The following is a 22,249-nucleotide window of genomic DNA, read 5'->3' on the forward strand; positions in this document are numbered from 1 at the left end:
CATAAAAGAGGTAGAAGAACAACATAGTGGCGGAAATAAATGGATGCCTACGTACACATAGGCTACTAGTTTTCATGGAAAGTTTAAGCAATCTCCATACACAAACTAGTAAAGTCTCTGCTCCAACAGACATATCTACCTCTTTGAACAATCTCGAAAAATACAGAACCCGAAAAAATTACCAAACTAAGCGAACAATTGCTACATTAAAACCTAGCACAATTTGAGCAGTACTAGGACTAGAAATGGAGAAATGTACATTCACGCAGTTCTCGGACTAGAAACAGAGGAACGAAAGCAAACCCGCATTTTAAAAATTGTCGAAAATCGGGTTTTGAAGAAGGAAAACAAGATAAAGAACTTTTGAGATGGATGACGATTTCGATACAATAAAACCTTGTAAAACCGTAAGAAAATGTGAGGCAGAAAGGAAGAGCAAATGAGGGACGAAGAGGGGTCAAATTTGTTGCCTACGAAAAAGGATGAAAGTATCTCACAATCTTTTGCTTTGTGTGTATGTTTCTCTGCAGCTCCTCCGGATTTAGCAAACTTGTTTTTCTCTTGGCTCCTAGTTTTTGTAAGACGATCCTTCGTTTCAGGACATTAGTACAAGCCTCCATCGCACAAACCTCGGCAGGACAAAATAGAAAACAGGTGGCGGTCGTTATTTGACTCTTTGCATTACTCATAGTCAAGGCCCAATCCTTGCATACACATGTCGTCGAAACTAACATCAAGGTGCATATTCTCGTTAAATAAACTTTTAATCGAGTTGCTCACAACTTTATGAGCAAAACATACTCAAACTCAAACTCAAATATTTCTATTGAGTCAAACTTGAACTGATTTGTTTTTATTCCTAACCGATGAGCCAAGTTTGTGCCAAGTTGATATGAACTCGAGCCGTATTAATCCGCTTTACAACCCTCATGTGTTGCGAGGTACTATTCAAATGTAGCATAAATGCGGTTAGACCATTATCAATCTAAATGTGTGTAATTATTAAACGTAATACAAAGATTCTAAAAAACATTAGAAGCTAGTCGGGTAGCGCCTTAGGGTCTAGCGCTTAGGCAGCTAGTGGGCGTCTAGGCAGATTAGATGGATTTAAGTAAATCTATTATATTTCGTATAAATAAATGTTTGTTTATACTTAAAATATATATAATTTTATTATGAACTGCAAAATAGAATGACATATATATTATGAAGTAATATAATATAATGAAAACATGGGAAACAAACATATAATGCGTGTTCATTTAAGTATTCAACAAATTTATTACAATTTATTAAAAGAAAAAAATGTAAAATGAAAATTATTTGTTTTCTTTCTAAGTGAGTCCCAAACCTAGGTGAGTCTAGACGGGCTAAGCATGCACCTCAACAAGTCTAAGCGTCATTTCTTAGTTTTTAAATATCTAAACAATAATTAAAATAATGACCAGCTACCTAGAACTTAGACGGAACCTAAATGTCACTAGATGAAGATCTTTAGAACAGTGCATACGACTTCACTCATATTATAATAACATGTAATACCTACTGTTTGTGACAGTATAACAATCATACACCATTGTTGATACGCAGACAACCACGGCCCTAGATATCTTCTTGAACGTATTACGGGATAAAACTGAGGATAACGATAAGTCTCTTGGAGAGTTTAAAAGCCGAAAGGGGGAAGTTGACGGTTAAGATCTCCAACTCCTACTTCATCCGACGGTTCGCATCCCAAGTTCAACCTGTACTTTTATCATCTCTCTTTCTCTCTCTTCTGTGTCCCAAAAAGTTCCAACCTTTTGCCTCACAGCGCGATTGACGAAGCTCAAGAATTTCTATTTTTTTTATCGGATTGGGGGAATATAAAAACATGTTGTGTATATATATATGAACTTTTGAATTGGGAATTTTGAATTTCTAGGGTTTTTATTGGGATGTCGTCGGTCGAGTATTTACGTCCAACAATCCACAATAGGTTTTGCTTGAATTTGAATTTGAATGCGTATTACTCCCGCCATGGATTGGGATTCCTCCGCAGTCAATCGAGGGTTTTCAACCAGGAAGCGAGACGGTGCGTTTCGAACACGGCGGTGTTCCCTCTGGTCACGTTGTACGGACAGGGCGGCAGAGCTGTGCCAGTTTCGGACAGGTTCGGCGGCCTCTGGAGGAGCCATGGGGGGTTTCGGACGGTTAGGGCTTCGGCGAGCGGTCAGGACACAGATTCCGGGGAGAAGAGCGAGGCGAATGCGACGGAGAGCCAGGCGGTGAACAATAACCCGCCGAATTCGAACTCGCCGGCTTCTAATCGGCGGCGAGATAGTCATAAGAAAGAGAAATGGTGGTGGTCGAAAGGAGGGAAGTGGCGGTGGCAGCCGATAGTTCAGGCACAAGAAATTGGAATCTTGCTGTTACAATTGGGTATTGTTATTTTCGTTATGCGGTTGCTCCGGCCCGGAATTCCGTTACCCGGGTCGGAGCCAAGGACACCGACTACGTTCATTACCGTGCCGTACAGTGATTTTTTGAGCAAGATTAATAGTAACCAGGTGCAGAAGGTTGAGGTTGATGGGGTTCATGTTATGTTTAAGTTGAAGTCTGCTCAGGGTGAGCAAGAAAGTGAAGTGAGTGGTGGTGGGGCGAGCAAGTTTCAGGAATCCGAGGCTTTGGTAAGAAGCGTGGCTCCGACGAAGAGGGTGGTTTACACGACGACAAGGCCAACTGATATCAAGACGCCATATGAGAAGATGCTTGAGAATGAGGTGGAGTTCGGGTCGCCAGATAAGCGGTCTGGTGGATTCTTGAACTCTGCAATGGTGAGTTTTTTTATCATTAGATACTGTGTGGTTTTTCTGCTGAAAAGATTATACTCACAAAAACAAGAAAAGATCAATTCTTGTGAACTAAGTAACCATTATTGGAAGTTAATTACTTAAGCTAATACGTGAATTATATTCGATTTTTTATATGTAGGAGGACTGAGTGTAGTATTATGTTAATCCCAATGCATTAACTATTATAACCCGCAACCCCTATGTTTTAACATGTATTCTATTCGTAATACATTTCCTTTTCTGTTCATGGGTGTGTTTTTTGGATAGAAGTTAAAGATGTTTCATGCAATCAAGTTTTAATCTGTTGACTTGGCTATGCTCCTTGCAGATATCTTTGTTTTATGTTGCTGTGCTTGCATGGCTTCTCCACAGGTTCCCTGTAAACTTTACTCAGGTGCGAGCCAGCAGTGCTTTTTTCTTTCAACCCTTTGCCTCTTTCTTTTTTGTTTTTTGAAACTTGTTCTAGATGGTTCTCATTGAGTACATTCTTATGTACAGCAAACAGCCGGTCAGATTAGGAACAGGAAATCTGGGGGCTCTGCTGGTGCTAAAGCATCTGAACAAGGAGAAGCAATAACCTTTGCTGATGTTGCTGGCGTGGATGAGGCTAAAGAGGAGTTGGAAGAAATTGTGGTATGTTGGATGCTCCTCAGTTTACTTTGACATCACCAATGAATCATCAGAGTCTTTTAGAGGACCCTAAAGGCCTCCTACTGTTTTCTGAATTTTTATTTCAATTTTAATTATGCCAATGTTTACTGTCCAGGAATTTCTTCGGAATCCAGACAAATATATACGCCTTGGTGCTCGTCCTCCACGTGGAGTTCTCCTGGTGAGTTTTACCAAAGACCAGTTTATCTATGATGAATTAGACTTCGGAAACCAGGGAGTGGGAAGTCATAATGGTCTTAATTCAAATCTTAAGCATTTATTGTTGAAAGATGTGCCAACTATGGTGGGTCTTTCTCTTGGATATCTCCCATGCCACAAGTTTTTTTTAGCATGGCTGCAGAACCGATAGGGAATTGACTCCACGTGTAGATAGGGTAACATAGAGCGCTACTACTCACGTATGGGTACTCTCTGTAGTATCCTTTTGACACTTGATTGCACTTGGTCTACTGTTAGGGTGTATTGTATCAATCGCCACCTGGAGAATCATATAGTTTTACCCTTGAATGGTCCCATTCACTGGTTGTAATTCAGTGCATTTCTGGAGGATTTGTAGAAGATGGCTTTGTTCTTTGTTTGTGTAATAACTAGTAAGCATGGCTTGTTTATCTTGCAGGTGGGTCTTCCTGGGACAGGTAAGACTCTTCTTGCCAAGGCTGTGGCTGGGGAAGCTGACGTGCCCTTTATAAGTTGCTCTGCTAGTGAGTTTGTAGAGTTGTATGTTGGCATGGGTGCCTCTCGTGTAAGGGATCTATTTGCACGGGCAAAAAAGGAGTCGCCATCTATAATATTTATTGATGAGGTACGGATATGGATAATGTAATTCTGTTGTGTAACTATCTTGATTCTTGGCCCATATATTTTTTAGTGGATTAGTTTCAGTATTTCTTCTTTTGCACAGATAGATGCTGTGGCAAAAAGCCGTGATGGAAAATTCCGTATTGTCAGCAATGATGAGCGAGAACAAACCTTGAATCAGTTGCTCACTGTAAGCTTTTGTCTGCACTTAGTTTTGAGTGTTTGGGTGATTTTGGCTACATGCCACTGACATTCATGTGTATGAATTCAAATGCAGGAGATGGATGGATTTGACAGCAGCTCTGCAGTTATTGTTCTTGGAGCAACTAATCGCGCAGATGTCTTAGACCCAGCACTTCGTCGACCAGGGAGATTTGATCGTGTGGTTATGGTTCGTAGTCCTTGTTTCTAGTATCTTTCTGAGTTTTAAATGATATGAAACCAAGCTTCACTTGGAAACATTGTGTTCCGCATATGTTTGTATATATGAATTTATATGCGAATGTACATAATCTTATATCACATTAAATCCTGTCTTTTCTCGTTAGGTGGAAACACCAGATAGGAGAGGAAGAGAGGAGATTCTAAAGGTGCATGCTACCCAAAAAGAACTTCCTTTGGCAAAAGATGTCTACCTTGGTGACATTGCTTCTATGACTACTGGCTTTACTGGGTATATGTTATTATTTGCTCATTCTTTAGTCTGTTTAAGATCTGCACTGAGTAGTAAATAATTAAACAAATGAAGAAAAAGTTATGCTTCTGACCTGTGCATTGGGAATGACGTTTCTGATATATATTCTGCAGGGCAGATCTCGCAAATTTGGTGAATGAAGCTGCTTTATTGGCTGGAAGACAAAGCAAGTTGGTTGTGGAAAAAATTGATTTTATTCAAGCTGTGGAGAGATCAATAGCTGTAAGTCTCTCTTTCCCTTTGTTATTTAGTTACACCTATTCTTGAATTATGATAAAAAACTGTAATAAAATCATATATGACTATTTTTCAACCTTATTCATATGCTCCCAGCTGATTCCTGATATTAGAATTTCGTTTCTTGTCTTTCTTGAGCCGGTCTATGTTGTTGGTGCCTTAGGGTTTTTGTTTTATATTTGTACAACCCTTAGTCCACATTGTCTTCCTGATCCTCTGAAGTGTCTATACTTGTATGTTTCCTTTCCATAAATTCTTTAATGACCCAAGAGCTCCATTTCTTTGTTCTGGGTTTTTATTTTATTTATTTTCGTAAAACATGCTTCTTGGTGTATAATCTTGTTCATACCATTCAATGACAGCATTTTAAAATCAAAGGTGTTCTTTTAATTAACTAGTAGAGAAACTTAGCGGAATTACTTGTTATAGGGTATAGAAAAGAAGACTGCCAAGTTGCAGGGAATTGAGAAGGCTGTTGTTGCACGACATGAAGCTGGTCATGCAGTAGTAGGGACTGCTGTTGCAAGTCTTCTTCCTGGACAGCCACGTGTTGAGGTGCATTTTTTAGAGATTTACTGAAAATACGTCTTATTTATTATTACGAATGAATCGATAAAAATAACTTGAAAATAATATGAGAAATTGTGAATAATTCAAGTCCTGCAGTAGCTCACTTATTAACTATCAATTTACATAAATATACTAATTATTTGCGTCTTTGTGTTATCAGAAATTGAGCATATTGCCAAGGTCGGGAGGGGCGTTGGGCTTTACTTATATTCCTCCAACAACTGAAGACAGATATTTACTCTTCATCGATGAGTTGCGTGGACGTTTGGTTACACTTCTTGGAGGACGTGCAGCAGAAGAATTTGTGTATTCAGGTCGTGTCTCAACGGGTGCACTCGATGATATACGACGAGCAACTGACATGGCATACAAAGCAGTAGCTGAGTATGGTCTCAATCAGAACATTGGCCCTGTGTCTATAGCAACACTTTCTGCTGGTGGAATGGATGAGTCTGGAGGAGGTGCTCCTTGGGGAAGGGATCAGGTCCAGTATATTTTTATTTTGTTTTTGTTTTTGAGTAAATTGATTGCTGTAAATACTGATCCTATAATGATAACAACAGGGGCGTCTTGTTGATCTTGTTCAAGGAGAGGTTAAAGCTTTGCTACAATCTGCCTTGGACATAGCTCTTTCGGTTGTACGTGCTAATCCTACTGTTTTGGAGGGTCTTGGTGCTCAGTTGGAAGGTGATATTTTGCTGCTTTGGTATTATTATATTGTTTCCTATGTTCTATAGTTTTATATAATTGAAGCCCTTTGCTATTCGGTTATGTGCACTAGTACTCTTGTGGTAGCGTCAAATTTGTGGAAACCAGCATGATACAAAAAGTGGCTATTAAATAAAATGAAGTTCGGCATGGTACAAAGAGTGGCCATTGAATAAAATGAAGTCCTGTTTCAGTTTAGTCTTTTGGCGTTTTGGACATTTAGCCGTGTTGAAATTAGCTGTAAAATCAATCATAATCACTTGCAAATTTGTCGTGCTGGGACTTACACCGTGTAGTTATTATAGGCCTTGTTGATGAAAGATGCAAGTTCACAGTTGTGTTTGTTAGATTTTCAGGTTTTGTGTATCTATTGAGCTTAGGGACTCTCACATACAATAATATGCTCATAGTATTGGCAAATCTTGATCTTAGTGTGCAGACTCTGTGGTTTTTATTATCAATGTAACTCTGCAGTTATCATGGTATTCTGATAGTGTTTCTTGTTCAGAAAAAGAAAAGGTAGAAGGCGAAGAGCTACGGAAGTGGTTAAAATTGGTGGTTGCACCAACGGAACTGTCAATCTTCATTAGTGGCAAGCAAGATTATCTTCCCCCGTTGCAGACCATCGAGTCTCTTCTCCCATTGCAGACCGGCTCTTACTAACTACCATATGTTGTTATACTTATTCTCCTTGGTTTGAACTATGGAGTAGCTTACTGCTCTTTGTGCCACTGTCCTGTCAGTGAATTCATCCTCTTTATTGGCAGCAGCTCCCAGTTACAACTTGTATATTTTGGGTTCCTTTTCTAACGAATGTGATCACGCTCTTTGTTTTACCTCACAATTCACCAGCCCAAGTTGCCCAACCAAAGAGAAGGGAAAGAAGCCGGAGAATAGTAACTGCACCCAAGCCTTCTCAAGTGTGTCGGTGTCACCCATATTAACTTCAGCACAACCGAGTTGGTGTCTGAAACTGTTGTACATTGACTGTTACTCAATTACACATGATCTGCCTATATGCAATGCTAATTGTTCATGAGTTGTATACGATAATTATTATACGAAAGATGTAATCTGCTCGTATATTGGTTCAAAAGTTCCGATGAATGCTGTGCATGTCATATTTTTGGTATTGGGATGGTACCCGCATTGTTGCCGGACAAAGAAAGTTTGCCCTAGGCTTGAACTCCGGTGGTGAGAAGCGGTACTGACCCAGGGGTATGCCAAAGTGGATTCGAATTCCAAGTACCGCAGGCATTGCGTCGGCAGTTTGATTTGTTGGTGGTTTCTGTTTTCGGTCATTGTTTTACCCTTGGGGTTAAGAAGTCTCTTTCAGTTTTTGATCTGACATCGAAGGAATTCTAGACACGGGAGAAGTCATTGTAATAGTATCTCAAGTCACTACGCACTGTCTCGTTGAATGGTTGTGCCAAGGGTAGAATACGGTCCAAATTATTTTGAGATGGGCAGAGATTGGTGATGGATATTATTGTCTGTAATCTTTATGCTTTGACATTTTGGAGTCCAAAAATATCAGCGTCCCTTTCTGAAAGAAACATAAGACTTTGGTGTTTATGGTTTTGGCCGAAGGAAGCAGAGGAACATCTTAACCTGCTGAAGGACCACTGTCCCCATATCTGTCTGTTTCCTTCCCGTAATTTGAGTGTCCTATTCATTCACTTGTAACTTCAACTTTTCTCCACTACCAGTCCACTTTATGACTAACGAAAATTCTTACTTTCGACTTTAGGCCATAGTTTATGAGCCATTTGTGTTGGTCAAATTTAAGGCGAGTCTTGACGCAACGGAAATGTTATTTTTTTGTGATCGAAAGGTCATGCTTCGAGTCTTGAAAACAATTGTAAGATTGCGTACTATAGACCTCTTTCACAATCTTTGTAAACCAGGGAGCCTTGCCCCTTATATATTGATCAAATTTGATGATTCAATCCACAAGAACCCTAATGCAAACTAATTTACTTTAGGGATAATTTATAATGGAAAATAATCGGTTTCTTTTACCTGTAAAAAGTCATATGACAGTTTGATATATGTGCCTATTGTTCATTTTAATAAATAATTTATATTTTCCAGATATGAAAGAATAACCTTTTACATATAAGAAAACAAAATGCTCGGTGAAGTAACATGAACACAAAGTTTTGTACTTTCAGATATTAGAAAGGGAAAAATATTTTTTGTGCCCTTGTCCAAGGGAAATTGAAGTAGCAACAATAATAGTCTCCATATGTGGTTTGTGGACGATTGTAGATGCACGATGAGTTCACTAATAGAAAACATGGCATCAAAACACATGCAGTTGGCTAAGTAGATAGAAACTCAGATAGAGAACATTGAATTGAGATCCACTCCAGATCTCTGTATCTGGAGCTCGCGAATCAAAGAATTTAATTTCAATCTTATTATGCCCCCATCCCATTAGTTCACTTAACAAAAACCTAAAAACTTGAACAGCTCGAATCTCTCTCTCTTTTGAAAGTTAGGATTTCTAGGTTTGCAAACTCTGGACACAGAGATCCAGAGTGAATCTCATTCTGCGAATATTGACCATACATTAATGGCTGCATGGTGACCATATAGATTAGACGCAAAAAAAAAGAATGTTGGTATTCTAAAAGACACTTGTGAAATCAGTGGGAATAGCCAAATTTTGTACTAGTCGTTCTATGTTATATTCAATGGTAATGTTGGTATTCTAAAAGACACTTGTGAAATCAGTGGGAATAGCCAAATTTTCTACTAGTCGTTCTATGTTATATTCAATGGTTAAGAGTTATCCGCGATAATACGTTAATGGTTAAAAGCGTAATGTTAATAAGTGGCTGAGAACAAGAGCTTACTATGCGGACGTACGTAGCACGATTGACGGCTTTTGCATGGCAATGGCATATAACATGCATAATTAGCAAGTTGCTTAATAAGTAATGACTATTTCTAAACTCCAGTAGCTACTCTTTTATGTTTGGAGGCAAATGCCAAATCTCTTTATGTACTCTCTGTCACCTTATGTTTTTGACACAATGTTTTATAATGTTTGCAGGAGAATTGACGTTAAACTGTGATGTAACAGAGAATCTATGAAAAATCTCACTTTGAGAGAGTCCCTTATAGCATTTCTCTTATCCTTATTAAGCAATTATTCTTCATAATAATCTGCAGAAATTACAAGTTTTGTTGTTCAGGCTTGACACATTTTCTACTTCAATCGTTGTAATTTCAGTTTCAACAATTGGTCTTGTAATTCTGTTTGGTTAGCAATCCAAGTCATGTAAATAAATCCAATATAATTAAGAAAATATACGAAATTGCTTATATTTTGGATTCATTGCAAACGTTTGGAGAGACAAAATTACGAAGTGATCTGCTTTCGTATACGGTGAGTTGTGTATTTCAATGAAATTTATGATTCTAACTTGATTGTAAACCAAACCAAAACATATATGATTGAAATTGCTAAAATTTGACAAGAACCAAACGAAGACACATAACCAAAGTTGAAGGACCTAAAGTAATTTGGAACATCTTACGTTGCCCCTTTCGAAAATTGAGAAGATCTCAATGTCGCACGTGAATGGTAAGGCCAAAAAATGGCAGTTACATATTCATATGACATGCCAAATTTGTCAAGATGTTAATGAAAGACAGTTAGCCATACGCTCCTCATGAACAACTCCAAAACATCCAACGAATCGTTGGAATAAAGTCACGATCAGCCATAACTTAATCATAAACTCACCAAACAGTTTTTAAATAATGTAACCACAAATTATATCGTCTTCTCATCCCGTGTAATTATAGGATAATCTTAAACCATACGATATTTCAAAGTTGTCACACAATTTCACATGTTAGCATAAGACAGTTAGCCACACGCACTTCGTGAACAATCGCAAAGCATCCAAATTATACGTAACTATGAATTTGTTCGAACGGAGTCACCATGAGTCATAAATCTTAAACTCACTAAATAATTTTGAAAGAACTCTAGAAATTGGAATATGTAACAATAAATATATCTTCGTCCCATCATGTGTGATCAAATTTTAAAATTGAAACAAAGTAAAGATCGAGTGCTACTAAATTAATAAGTCATGTGCTTTAATTTTTTATTGAATTAAGAAGAATTCAGAAAATATCTGGCTAGAAAAATCACCTGGAGCCACGTAGTGTTGGCTTTCTGGTTACCTTCTGGAGCAAACACGAGGACACTGCTTTTTAACTCCCTATAAAATGCTACAACGTAATCTTAGGCAAGTGCTCAGGTTGTCATTGAAATTTTCAGTTGTGAGAGAGAGAACAAGATAAGCCTGTGAGAAGCCTTCCTTCTTCTACCAGCCCCAGGTTCCAGGTTCTTCCTTTCTCTCTCCTCTCTCTCTCTCTCTCTCTTCAAAACCCAACATTTTCACTCCCATAATAATCCTTCTAGCTCACTTGTGCTGGTCTTAATTTTCTGTTTGGTTGCCTAGAAAGTTCAAGGTGCTTGTGAAATGAACACAAATTATCAAACTTTTAACGATCTTGGTTTCCTGCAAATTCAAACAATTTCTAATATCTGAGTGTTGAAGATAAATTGATTAAAGTCTGATGCTTTTGTTTTGTTTTTGCATGCCTCACTGAAATTGTTCATTTCCTGAAATGGATGTGAAATTGTGAATAAAAATAGGAAATTGGTTGCATCTTGCCATGTTTTAGTTGCTTGTGGATTGACCTTTGATGTCCCAATTGTTTGCTGATTTCAGAAATGGCATCGGTGCATAGTGCCCTGACATCGGTTGTGTGCAAGAATGGCAGTCATTCTTCGGCAGCAAAGTTCCCAGCTACTACCTTCTTGCCCGGGTTTGATGCCGTGGGGCGTCCTTCAAGTCCGTTCAAGAAGGAAGTGTGCCTTAGTTCCCTGAGCTCAGGTGCTAAAGCTACACTAACCTTTGATCCCCCAGCAACCAATTCCGAGAAACCCAAACTACCAAGGCATACAGCCGATCCCGCTTCTCCTGATTTTCTGCCTCTTCCGTCCTTTGAACAATGTTTTCCCAAGAGCACAAAAGAACACAGGTCTATCTCTCTCTCTTCTTCCACTGCTTCATATGAATTAATTGGTCCAGAACTGCATAACTTGTTGGAGGTACATTTGTGAATTGGATTGTGGCGTACTGATGCGTGATTGCCCCTGCAGGGAAGTTGTTCATGAAGAAACTGGTCATGTGCTCAAAGTTCCCTTTCGACGAGTCCACCTGGCTGGGGATGAACCTCCATTTGACAACTATGACACCAGCGGTCCACAAAACATAAGCCCGCGCGTTGGTAAGCACAATAATTTTGTTTCAACGTATTTTTTTTGGTAGTCTTCCTCACCCTATGGAACTGAAACTTTGATTGAAAATTGTTATAATGTTCAGTTTTTATTACAATAATGTGGTTTCCACTAAAATGTCTTTCTATTGTATTGTGTTTCGGGCTTAAATTGGATTTCTTCATCCATTTTCTTGGTTGATGTTGATAACTAGGACTCCCTAAACTGCGGAAAGATTGGATTGAGAGGCGAGACAAATTAGGTGCACCAAGATACACTCAGATGTACTATGCTAAGCAGGGAATTATAACTGAGGAGATGTTGTACTGTGCTGCTCGTGAGAAGCTTGACCCAGAGTTTGTGAGATCAGAGGTGGCTCGTGGGCGGGCAATTATCCCTTCCAATAAGAAGCACTTGGAGCTGGAGCCAATGATCGTTGGGAGAAAATTTCTGGTCAAGGTCAATGCAAACATAGGAAACTCTGCTGTTGCCAGCTCTATCGAAGAGGAAGTTTATAAGGTCCAATGGGCAACGATGTGGGGTGCTGACACTGTCATGGATCTCTCTACAGGACGCCACATCCATGAGACCCGTGAGTGGATACTACGTAACTCCCCTGTGCCAGTAGGGACAGTACCCATTTATCAAGCGCTTGAAAAAGTGGACGGAATTGCAGAAAACCTGAACTGGGAAGTGTTCAGAGAAACTCTTATTGAACAAGCCGAGCAGGGTGTAGATTACTTCACCATCCATGCCGGGGTTCTACTGCGGTACATCCCACTAACAGCAAAGCGTATGACAGGAATTGTTTCACGAGGAGGATCCATTCATGCAAAGTGGTGCTTAGCTTATCACAAAGAGAATTTTGCTTATGAGCACTGGGATGACATACTCGACATCTGCAATCAATATGATGTCGCCCTGTCAATTGGTGATGGGCTGAGACCTGGTTCAATTTATGATGCTAATGACACTGCACAGTTTGCAGAGCTCTTAACTCAGGGAGAACTGACCCGTAGGGCATGGGAAAAGGATGTGCAGGTAATGAATGAAGGACCTGGACATGTTCCAATGCACAAGATTCCTGAAAACATGAAAAAACAGCTTGAATGGTGTAATGAAGCGCCTTTCTACACTCTTGGTCCTCTAACAACTGATATTGCTCCTGGATACGATCACATCACCTCTGCCATTGGTGCTGCCAACATTGGGGCTCTAGGCACTGCCCTTCTCTGTTACGTAACCCCTAAGGAGCACCTGGGATTGCCAAACCGGGATGATGTGAAGGCTGGAGTTATAGCATATAAGATAGCTGCTCATGCCGCTGATCTAGCCAAAGGTCACCCACATGCTCAAGCCTGGGATGATGCATTGAGCAAGGCAAGATTTGAGTTCCGGTGGATGGACCAGTTCGCCTTGTCACTAGACCCTATGACTGCCATGTCATTCCATGATGAAACCCTGCCAGCAGACGGTGCCAAGGTGGCCCATTTTTGCTCCATGTGCGGTCCAAAGTTCTGTTCAATGAAGATAACGGAGGATGTGAGGAAGTACGCTGAAGAGCATGGTTACGGGAGTGCTGAGGAAGCTGTGATCCGTGGAATGGATGCTATGAGTGCTGAGTTTCTTGCTGCCAAGAAAACTGTCAGCGGGGAACAGCATGGTGAAGTTGGAGGTGAAATTTACTTACCAGAAAGTTATATAAAAGCTGCCGAGAGGTGAAGGTCAGTAATTTCTTTTTATTAAAGTTTATATTCTATAAAACTTGCGGAGAATTTAATTTACCATTGTAAAACCGTCAATTTCTGTACTTAAGCTGCATTCATAGGATGAATCGGTTTGAAGAAGAAATTTGCTATCGTGCATTCCATTATCTTCGTTTAGCAAATAGACCGCTCACATCTACGCTATTCTCATTATTTTGTTCATTTGTTCTACATCAGGAACAGTTGCAGGATCACGTGAATAACCAGAATCAGTTTGACGACTCTGGAGGCTTTCGTGCATGATTGGCTTGTGCGCGGCGAGGTTTTCATTTTCATGTTATGGTATAGACATAGTTTGGTGTGTGTGAAATAATTCTTAATGCTCATGACATTATTGTTTTCTTGCTTGAGCTTGTGTTTCTCCGTAATAAAATGCTTTCCGTTCATATTACATCGATATTGTGTATATATTGTTGGCATCGTATTGACATAAAGGACGCACCAGGGGTGCCTGTATCTGCTCTAGCACTGGCCTCGTGGTTAGTATGCGAGGAGCAGGTCAGGCTGAGATAGTCCCTTCGAACCTGAACAGGTTAATGCCTGCGTAGGGAGTGTGCATCTCTTTTTCCTGTTTCTGTGCTTGCACAGGGAGGGAGAGCTTTCGTCCATGGTTCGGGCTAGCTGATAGCTTCATGGCCGAGCCGATCAGTCTGCACGGCTGGGAGTAACTGAGTGGCAATTCTATGATACAAAGAGGAAAACAGTGCCTATAACTCACCAGCTTCGATTATTTTCTTCTCTCGTCTATTGCAACTGGTTTATTCCTCAACACTTAGTTTTAAATTCACTGTACTTCAATTCGCCAAACTCGGTGCTAGATTCAAAAGCACTTTTAAAGAAAATGTTTTTGAGTTTCAAGAGCATTCGGAGTGCTTCCTGCAAGAAGCAATCAGTCGTTTTAAAAGCATTTCCAAATCAGCCCTGACTCGAGTCTTTCATGTGTTATAAAAGGGTTAGTTTTCCGAATTTCCTGTTGACAAATTTGGTTCAAGATCATATCCTTCGATACAAAATACTGAGAGAAACACCAAATAAGAGAGCTTAGCACTTTGTCACACATACAAAAAACCACAGAGACGAAGATAAATGTGCAAGAACAATGCGTTGGTAACAGTAATTCATGGGTAGTAATTTCCGCACTCCTTTTCTCCTCGTGCACTCGTCTGTGTCTTTCTAGCCCTTCGATTGAAAAATCCAGTGGAGAATGAAGGGCAAAAGGAAGGACTGCATAAGGAGAACAAGGGTGTGAAATCACTGCCCTAATTTACTCACAAAAGGGGTAACTAAACCAAATAGACACATTTGTATTGGATTTCATTTGCGAGTTTTACGACAAACACAAAAATGATGGACAGTGTTTCGAAACCAGCCTGCAACATGACTCGGTTGCAATCCTAACAAGGCATGGATAGTTGATCACACTGTTAGGGATGAACTGAGATGAAACCTCCTCATAGGTTAATCTGGGGGCCGAAAATATGTTAACAAAAACAGCTCTTTATCCGTCTCGTCACTCGGCTGCATCAGAACTCTCATCTGCAGCCGTCCCTGCAATCCAAAGTCGAAAAATGAAACCAAATCAACACGAGGAAATTCGAAGAAAAGATCATCATCATCCTATACAACCTTTTCCTCTCCGTAAAATTACACAGAAAACCCATGACTGGTTCGATGTAAAAATGCGAGTAATGTTCGATACAAACTTGTTTCCGTAATCTAATCACCGATCATTTCCTACACGTCCCAGCCTGCAAGAATCAACAAATATGAGTTTGATAAAGAGAAACCACATTGCCCCCTGCACCAGAAATCCTGTATTCGCTTCCCCCGTCCATTAACATCGCACCCGAAATCCTGTATTCGATACATAAACAACCACATGTCACCTTGTCCTCGAGTTTCTATGTTCGTCTTCCCCCTCCCTAATATCGCTTGTTAGAAACAGAAAAACCACATTGCCCCGCAAACATTTTATCCTCCATGTCCGAAACTTGAACCAAATTAACCGCAGAATTGCTAACAATACGCATACATGGGTTGTGTTCTTAAGCTCAATTCAAGAAATTTCAATCAATGCTAAAAGACTGCAGCAAAAAACTAGTTCTACAAATGCAGATAAACGAAACAAACCCGAATCAAATCATATCAAACCAGCTTCAAAAAATGGCGTTAGAGACTTAACCTTCAACTTCAACTCCTCCTTCTTCTTCTTCTTCCTCCTCCTCGTCCTCCGTCTCGCCGTCGTAATCAACCCCGTACCTTGCATTCAGATAATCCACAATCTCCGGCGTCATGATCAACTTATCCGCATTCAAAATATCAAACAAATTCAAAGTCCTCGGCGTCAGCATCTTCAAAGTCCCAATATTTCTGCTCGAAAGCCTCACGTTGTTCGCCACTTCCGTCACCAGAAACGTCGTCTTCTCCTTCGGGTCCAAACCCCACCTCTTCATCGCCGCTATAAACTCCGTCGTCTTCGGCTTCTCAAGCTTCTCGAACTCGTCGCTGAAATCCTCCACCACGATCGTGTTCTCCGCGGCGCTCGCCACCGCCGTCGAAATCGCCAGCCGCTTCTCCTTCCGATTGATCTTGATGCTCCAATCCCTGGGCTTGGGTCCGAACACGACCCCTCCGCCGGGTCGTAGCGGGGTTCGAGTCGACCCCTGGCGGGCCCGACCCGTCTTCTTCTGCGGGTAAGGTTTTCTCCCTCCTCCGCTGACCTCCGCGCGGGTGAGGGTGGATGCTGTGCCGCGGCGCTTGTTCTGGAGGTCGGTGATGATGGCGCGGTGGACGACGGCGCGCGCGGTGTCGGGGAGCGCGGACTTGAGGTCGAGGAAAGTTTCCCCAACTTTGTCGCCGGTGAAAGAGAGGACCGGGAGGGTGGCGAGCTCGGCGGAGACGGAGAGGGGTTTAGAGGTTTTGAGAGAATTTTTCGGTGCGAGGGCAGAGAGGGGTTTTTGGGAGGAGGAGGGGAGGAAGATTGAGGAGTTGAAGAAGGAGAGCGATGAGGGCGCTGCGGAGGTCGCCATTGTTGGAGAGCTGGAGCTGGAGCTCGAGTGAGAGAGAGAGAGTTTGTGACTGTGAGTGATGGTGTTGAAATTTGCTATCCACTACCGCTGCGCCCGCTGCCTATCCGTTGGGTGCTAGGCGCGTCTTTGTATAAACGACGTGTCGTGGCAGTGCTTGGACCGGCCCACTTAAAAATCGAATCGTGCTTGGGCTGATCCGCTTGTACCTTCACTGAGTAAAGCAGTTACCCATGCGATATTCGAATTTCCTTCGCTATATATAACAGTTTCAGTTATTAGAGAAGAATTAACATGGAATAAGTTCACCATCATCTGGTCCTGATCAAATGTTGTATTATCGTGTGTAAGTTTTTTATATATAGAGAGATTTTTCAATGTATCGAAACACTGCCCGCTACACTAAATGTCATAATATAATTAGTTAAAATTTTCTTTTAAAGTTATAAATCAGCTATATTATTACATTTAATGTACTGGACTACATTACCGGCATACAGACAAATTTATCCTGAACTTTTGCACCGTCTTTCAAAACCGGCTTAGTTCGCCAGAAAACAATGGGCCATAACACCACCTCAGTAAAACAATGGGCCAGGAGGGCCACGACCCATTCTCCCCACTCTCCTTCGCATGACGCGTTAGTTAACTTCAAACAAATTTCAACTTCCTTGTCGACCTCGCAGTTCAGTTTCTGCACGGCCAAAGCTACAGCTTTTGCATTTGTCCTTCTTCAAATTATTCACTCTGGTTCCTCAAATCGTAAAATCGTCTGAAGAAAATAAAAAAGTTTCTGCCTTTCACACCCAGTCGGTGATTCGCCCTTTGGATTCATACGTTCTCTCAGTAAAAGAACTGGAATTTTGAGACATTGGAAATGGCGACCGACAGCAGCTCCCAAATCTACCACGAGCGGCAGAAGCTACAGTTTTGCCTCTTACATTCGCTCAACAATCTTTTCCAGGTAACCCTTTCAAAACCCATCTCTCTTTCCCTCTCTTTAATCTACTTCTTGTTTGAATTTTGTTTTTATTAGGAGAAAGGTAATAGAAGACTACCCCCTAATTATTTCTGCCCAAAACGATCATTCTGCTTTAATTTTATGATTTTAGACAACCTTAATGTGTATTTTTCGGTTTTAATTTGCTTATTTGATTTGAGTATTAAGTGGGTTTGATGCTAATTATCGAAAAAATGTTTGTAGAACAGAAAAAAGATGCATTTACTCGATCAAGCCTGAATGAGGTTGCTGAAAAACTTGTGCTTGAAGAACCCAACAAGGAAAAATGGACACCCTTTTCTGTGCTCTTTAAACCCCATCATAATTCACTCACCGGAAACTATGACATAAATGTGCTAATTGCTGCTTTAGAAGACAAGGGGAAGAATGTGGTTTGGCACGATCGGCGTAATGGGGCGTCTACGATTGATCTAGACGGGCCTGAAGATGCTAATTTGATGGGTGTTCTGCTTAATGTTCCGGTTAGAATGTTTGCCGGGTTATGGAAAAGTAGGCATTGGGTAACGTTGAGGAAGATTGGTGGGGTTTGGTACAATTTGGATAGTGATCTTGTTGCTCCTGAGGCCTTTGAAGATGCTGAAAAGGTTAGAGAATTCTTGGATTACATGATTGGACATGGTGGAGAAGTTTTGCTTGTTATGAATAATAAATAGTAATTTTCTTTTACTTGAATCAAAACATCCTTTTACTTGAATCAAAGTAATCTGATAGGATGTTCAAATGACTGTATATAAACTCTGCTTGTAACAAACTCAATTTTCAATCAGCTTAGAGAAGAAACAGTTTTGTTTCTTTTTCGTTTAGGTTTGTTCCTATGCCCTGTGTGTATTCTGTTTCAGTGCTTAAGATTATTGAGGATATGTTGGAATTAATAAGATGATGCATTGGGTCGTAAGGATGCTACTAAATGATTTCTGTGCTTGCATATCTGGTCTTGAAAGGGCTTCTCCATTAATCTTGACGCGTTTGGTGGCTTCTGAGTTGATTTTTTCTTTTCTTTTTTTCTGAGGTGAAATGTTAGTAGTTGAGGGCAATGTTCTCTTAGTAAACATCTGGATACTGATTTGAATAGACTGAGTTTGGTTTCAATGTGGATCATGTGCTGGACATGGTATAAGATATTTTTGCACAACATTTTGTGCGATATTGTACATATTTGATCAAGAAATTGATTTCAAGCTGTCGCTAATCAGTATCGTTTGATGCTTGACTGATGATAGATCTGAAAGGGAAAGTTTGGATGGATTGAGTGTGCTTTTTCCAAGTTTTGTTGACCACTTTCTTGCTCTGTAGAAAACAGAACTTAGTTTTGGATCTTGAAGGGGCTGTTTGTTAACCATTTCGTTTTTAGTTTCCATTTTTCGGTTAGAGATAGGGGTTAAATACTGGGAAGAAAGGCGGATACAGGAAATTGGTGGAAGGGATGCGCAAGAAATGTATACGGAATGGTACAGAATATAAAAATTAGAAACAATTATAGCTTTCACTTTCAAGTTTTTGTTTCAGATATTCTCTTTCATTTCTCTTTCCCAACACTCTCCGTCCACCGTTCTTCGCCCCTTTTCCCTTCATATCCTTCCCCTCGTCCTAGAACAAACAACGAAACTTTAACTTGTTGGGTTTTTTAGCCATGATGAGTTAGTCTATTAGGAATTATAGTCTTAAGTGGATTAAATTGTTTTCCTAATTGAATTAGTTTTTTTCCAATTGGAGTGATTTTCCAATCGGTGTTGGTTTCTCGGAGAAGGATTTATAACTAGGTTCCAATTAGGATTAGTATTCCTTATTGAAGAATACCTTTATTATATCTATATGAAGAAGCTATTGCACGAGTTTTGAATTGGAGCAAAATAATAAGTTGTATACCACTCAATAGGTTAGAGTGAGAGAATATTGTAAGGGCAAAGTGTGCGAGAGAAAAGAAAAGGATAAGAGTGTATTTTTTGTTCTTGTTATTTCAAGTTTTTCGTCAAGTCTTAATCTTAGAGGTTTGGCAAGATTATTCTTTTTACTCATTAGTGATATAGAGAAAGATTGTTGTTGATGCCCCGTGGACGTAGGCACATAGCTGAACCACATTAATTCTTAGTGTGATCTGTCTATGTTATTTTGTTTTCGGTTGTCCGAGTTTGTTTTGTTTTTCTCATCCTTAAACGCAATATCCACAACAAAACTAAAACAGAATGGTTACCAAATGGGCACCATAAGATGTTTAATGAAAAGTTGATGATCTAGACAGCTACTGCATGTTATGTTATGATTTCAACGGGGTTTTAAAACTTGAGTGTTGTTCATCTTTGATATTATCTTAGTACATTGGAAGCTCTGCTTAATCTGTAAAGTATCGTAGTGCCCCACGACCATCTATTTACACTAATAACTTATGATGGACGGATTGCTTTAGAGATTCGAACAATGAATCAAAAGCACTTTAACACCAGCATGATGATTGCTGGTGTCTTCTTCCTTGCATCTTGTCAGATATCATTTTCGCCTTTCGATTTCTTCGTGATCAATCAACTTTTTTCGGGTTTTTGTTTCCCTCGGTTTTTCCTTTTTAAAGTCCTCTTGCTGCATTCCCCTCTACAGCTCTACCCCCACCCTCACTCACTTAAAGAAAGATGAAAAGTTGTAAACTTTGGGGTTGTTAATGTTCTCCATTGTCTCACCAGACACTACCACTGCTATAAGCTGTAGATTTATAGAGTACACAGACTGAGGAAATAGAACTGTAAGCAGTCTTCTCCTAGTACCGACTTACTCGGGAGACGGTCTTTTAAGCTTTGTTTTTAGATCAAATCTAAGTCGATGTCTGGAACTCTATATTGATTGTAACAAGTTCACTTTAACAGAAATGAGGATGTGACTTGTGAATGTTTCATGCACAATGGCCTTAGGGAGAAAGTTCTTAGTCGACATCTGTATCTTTGTCTTTCTCACTCGTCACGTGACTATTCAAGTAAATAGGAGCACGTAGAAGACTTGTGTGAACGAAGGCACGAGTCTGCAGAAACTTACTGATGTGAACAATGCTGGAGTGCTAGTATCACTTTCCGTCCATCCTATTTGTTTTTTGGTATTTTGTTGGTTGGAGGGGTCACTTTTTGACGCTTGCACAGAAAGATGCCTCACATTAGATCATGCTTTTGGTTACTGAGTTCTCTTTTCCTTTTTGGCATATCTTTTTGGCACTCTTCCATATACTCGGATTATAAGACTTATTCCCTGCGAGCTCTCTATCAATTCAACTCGTATCTCTCTCGCCCTCGCTCTGTTTGTCTTTTCGGCCTGTAATTCTAGTATGGCAACAAGAGCCAATACCCAGGTGAGCCACAGAGAGTATGTAAAGAAGAGAGTCTTTTATTTGAACCAAACTTCCACTAGGAGAGTTGTGCAAGACCGAAGGTTTGCTGAAAGTTATGGATTCAGATTTTTTACATGGTCTGGATTCTTACCGATGAGTTTACTCAGAAAGCTTGCCGACAGGGTGGCGGGAACTCTATATTTGGGTATGGCACCTGTGAGGTCGAGGCCTTTGCGGAAGGACTCTTCATCTAGAAGATCAATGCCATTCGTGGCTCCTGTTGATTCTCATAGAGAAGAAGCCATTGAAGATTGCATTGAGTTCATCAACTCTTGTTCTCTTTCAAGATCAACTTCTACAGCCAAACATTCTCCTTAGATTTATGATGAATTTCTGTTCCAACTATCGTTCTTATATAAATCAACTCTTAGTTTGTAACAAAAGAAACTCGAAAAACAAAGTTCATGGTATTGTACATAAGTTTGATGCGTAAAATTGGAGAGCTCTGCCTATGCTGCTATGCATATGGTTATTGTTTGTAATTTGGTGTCCTTACGGCATAATGCAAAATTTCCAAGCGTTGCCTGGTGATGCAAACCCGAGAACAGTAACGTTCTAGAATTCATACAGCTGATCCACTTAGTAGAATAAGGCTTGGTTGTTGTTGTTGCTAGCTGATGCAATGAATTAGTCTATTAGATGCTAACAAACTGCTGATTCTTCTAATTTTGACAAATTAAGTCCTTGAAGTAGTTTACAGGAGGTAACAAGATGAACATCGTAGAGGTCAAAATTTTTTGTTAGTGATTCCGTTTAAAGAATAGAGAAAACTTACCATCGGAGCTAAGGTGTCATCGGTGAAAATCAAGTTCGAACGTGCTTCGGAAAACAAAGAGAGGAAGACGATTACAGAAGCTCTAGGGTTTGTGAAGTCATCAAATAAGTACACTAGTCCAGTGACTCTAGTCAGGCCGCTGTCACAAGGGGTGAGACCGTGAGATCCGTGCATTGAGAGTTGCACTTACGCGGGCCAAATGGTATTCAAATACAAGAGGCTTGTTCGCTTGTGAGAGTGGTCTGACCACGTGGTTGGTCAGGCAACCCCACTAAAGTTTATCTCCCAAGGCATTCTACTAATCTTCACCACTTTGGTGGTGTGGGATTAGAATGTTAGGTTTTTTCTGATCACATGGTTTGGAGAGATCTGTCCAAATACCGGATATTGAAGCGGTACTCTACATGTCATAATTGAAGTAGAGAGAGAAAAAAGGCATGTGAAAATCATTTCTCACAGGGAAAACATCAACA

The 22,249-nt window shown here is 40.2% G+C and overlaps 3 protein-coding genes and 1 pseudogene across 3 annotated transcripts; 3 read left to right on the forward strand and 1 right to left on the reverse strand.

The window, feature by feature from the left end:
- The first annotated feature begins 1,582 nt into the window (after positions 1 to 1,582).
- LOC137742714 (ATP-dependent zinc metalloprotease FTSH 9, chloroplastic-like) lies at positions 1,583 to 7,613 on the forward strand. Its single transcript, XM_068482653.1, has 13 exons — positions 1,583 to 2,816; positions 3,163 to 3,228; positions 3,333 to 3,467; positions 3,601 to 3,666; positions 4,123 to 4,308; positions 4,408 to 4,494; positions 4,582 to 4,695; positions 4,853 to 4,977; positions 5,112 to 5,220; positions 5,665 to 5,790; positions 5,966 to 6,289; positions 6,369 to 6,492; positions 7,022 to 7,613. Exons 1-13 carry the CDS (start codon positions 1,938 to 1,940, stop codon positions 7,174 to 7,176), a joined length of 2,496 nt encoding a protein of 831 aa, XP_068338754.1. The 5' UTR covers positions 1,583 to 1,937; the 3' UTR covers positions 7,177 to 7,613.
- Positions 7,614 to 10,764: 3,151 nt separating this feature from the next.
- Positions 10,765 to 13,981, forward strand: LOC137742715 (phosphomethylpyrimidine synthase, chloroplastic-like; annotated as a pseudogene).
- Positions 13,982 to 14,874: 893 nt separating this feature from the next.
- Positions 14,875 to 16,673, reverse strand: LOC137742716 (large ribosomal subunit protein uL4c-like). The gene is made up of 2 exons (XM_068482654.1): positions 15,773 to 16,673; positions 14,875 to 15,138 (listed from the first exon to the last, which is right to left on the reverse strand). The coding sequence occupies exons 1-2, from the start codon at positions 16,617 to 16,619 to the stop codon at positions 15,101 to 15,103; spliced, it is 885 nt and encodes a 294-aa protein (XP_068338755.1). The 5' UTR covers positions 16,620 to 16,673; the 3' UTR covers positions 14,875 to 15,100.
- A 683-nt stretch (positions 16,674 to 17,356) lies between these two features.
- Positions 17,357 to 18,435, forward strand: LOC137743617 (josephin-like protein). The gene is made up of 2 exons (XM_068483542.1): positions 17,357 to 17,580; positions 17,826 to 18,435. The coding sequence occupies exons 1-2, from the start codon at positions 17,494 to 17,496 to the stop codon at positions 18,288 to 18,290; spliced, it is 552 nt and encodes a 183-aa protein (XP_068339643.1). The 5' UTR covers positions 17,357 to 17,493; the 3' UTR covers positions 18,291 to 18,435.
- The last annotated feature ends 3,814 nt before the right edge of the window (positions 18,436 to 22,249 follow it).

The sequence above is a fragment of the Pyrus communis genome, chromosome 8 (genome assembly GCF_963583255.1).
Source record: "Pyrus communis chromosome 8, drPyrComm1.1, whole genome shotgun sequence".
NCBI classification, from domain to species: Eukaryota; Viridiplantae; Streptophyta; class Magnoliopsida; order Rosales; family Rosaceae; genus Pyrus; species Pyrus communis.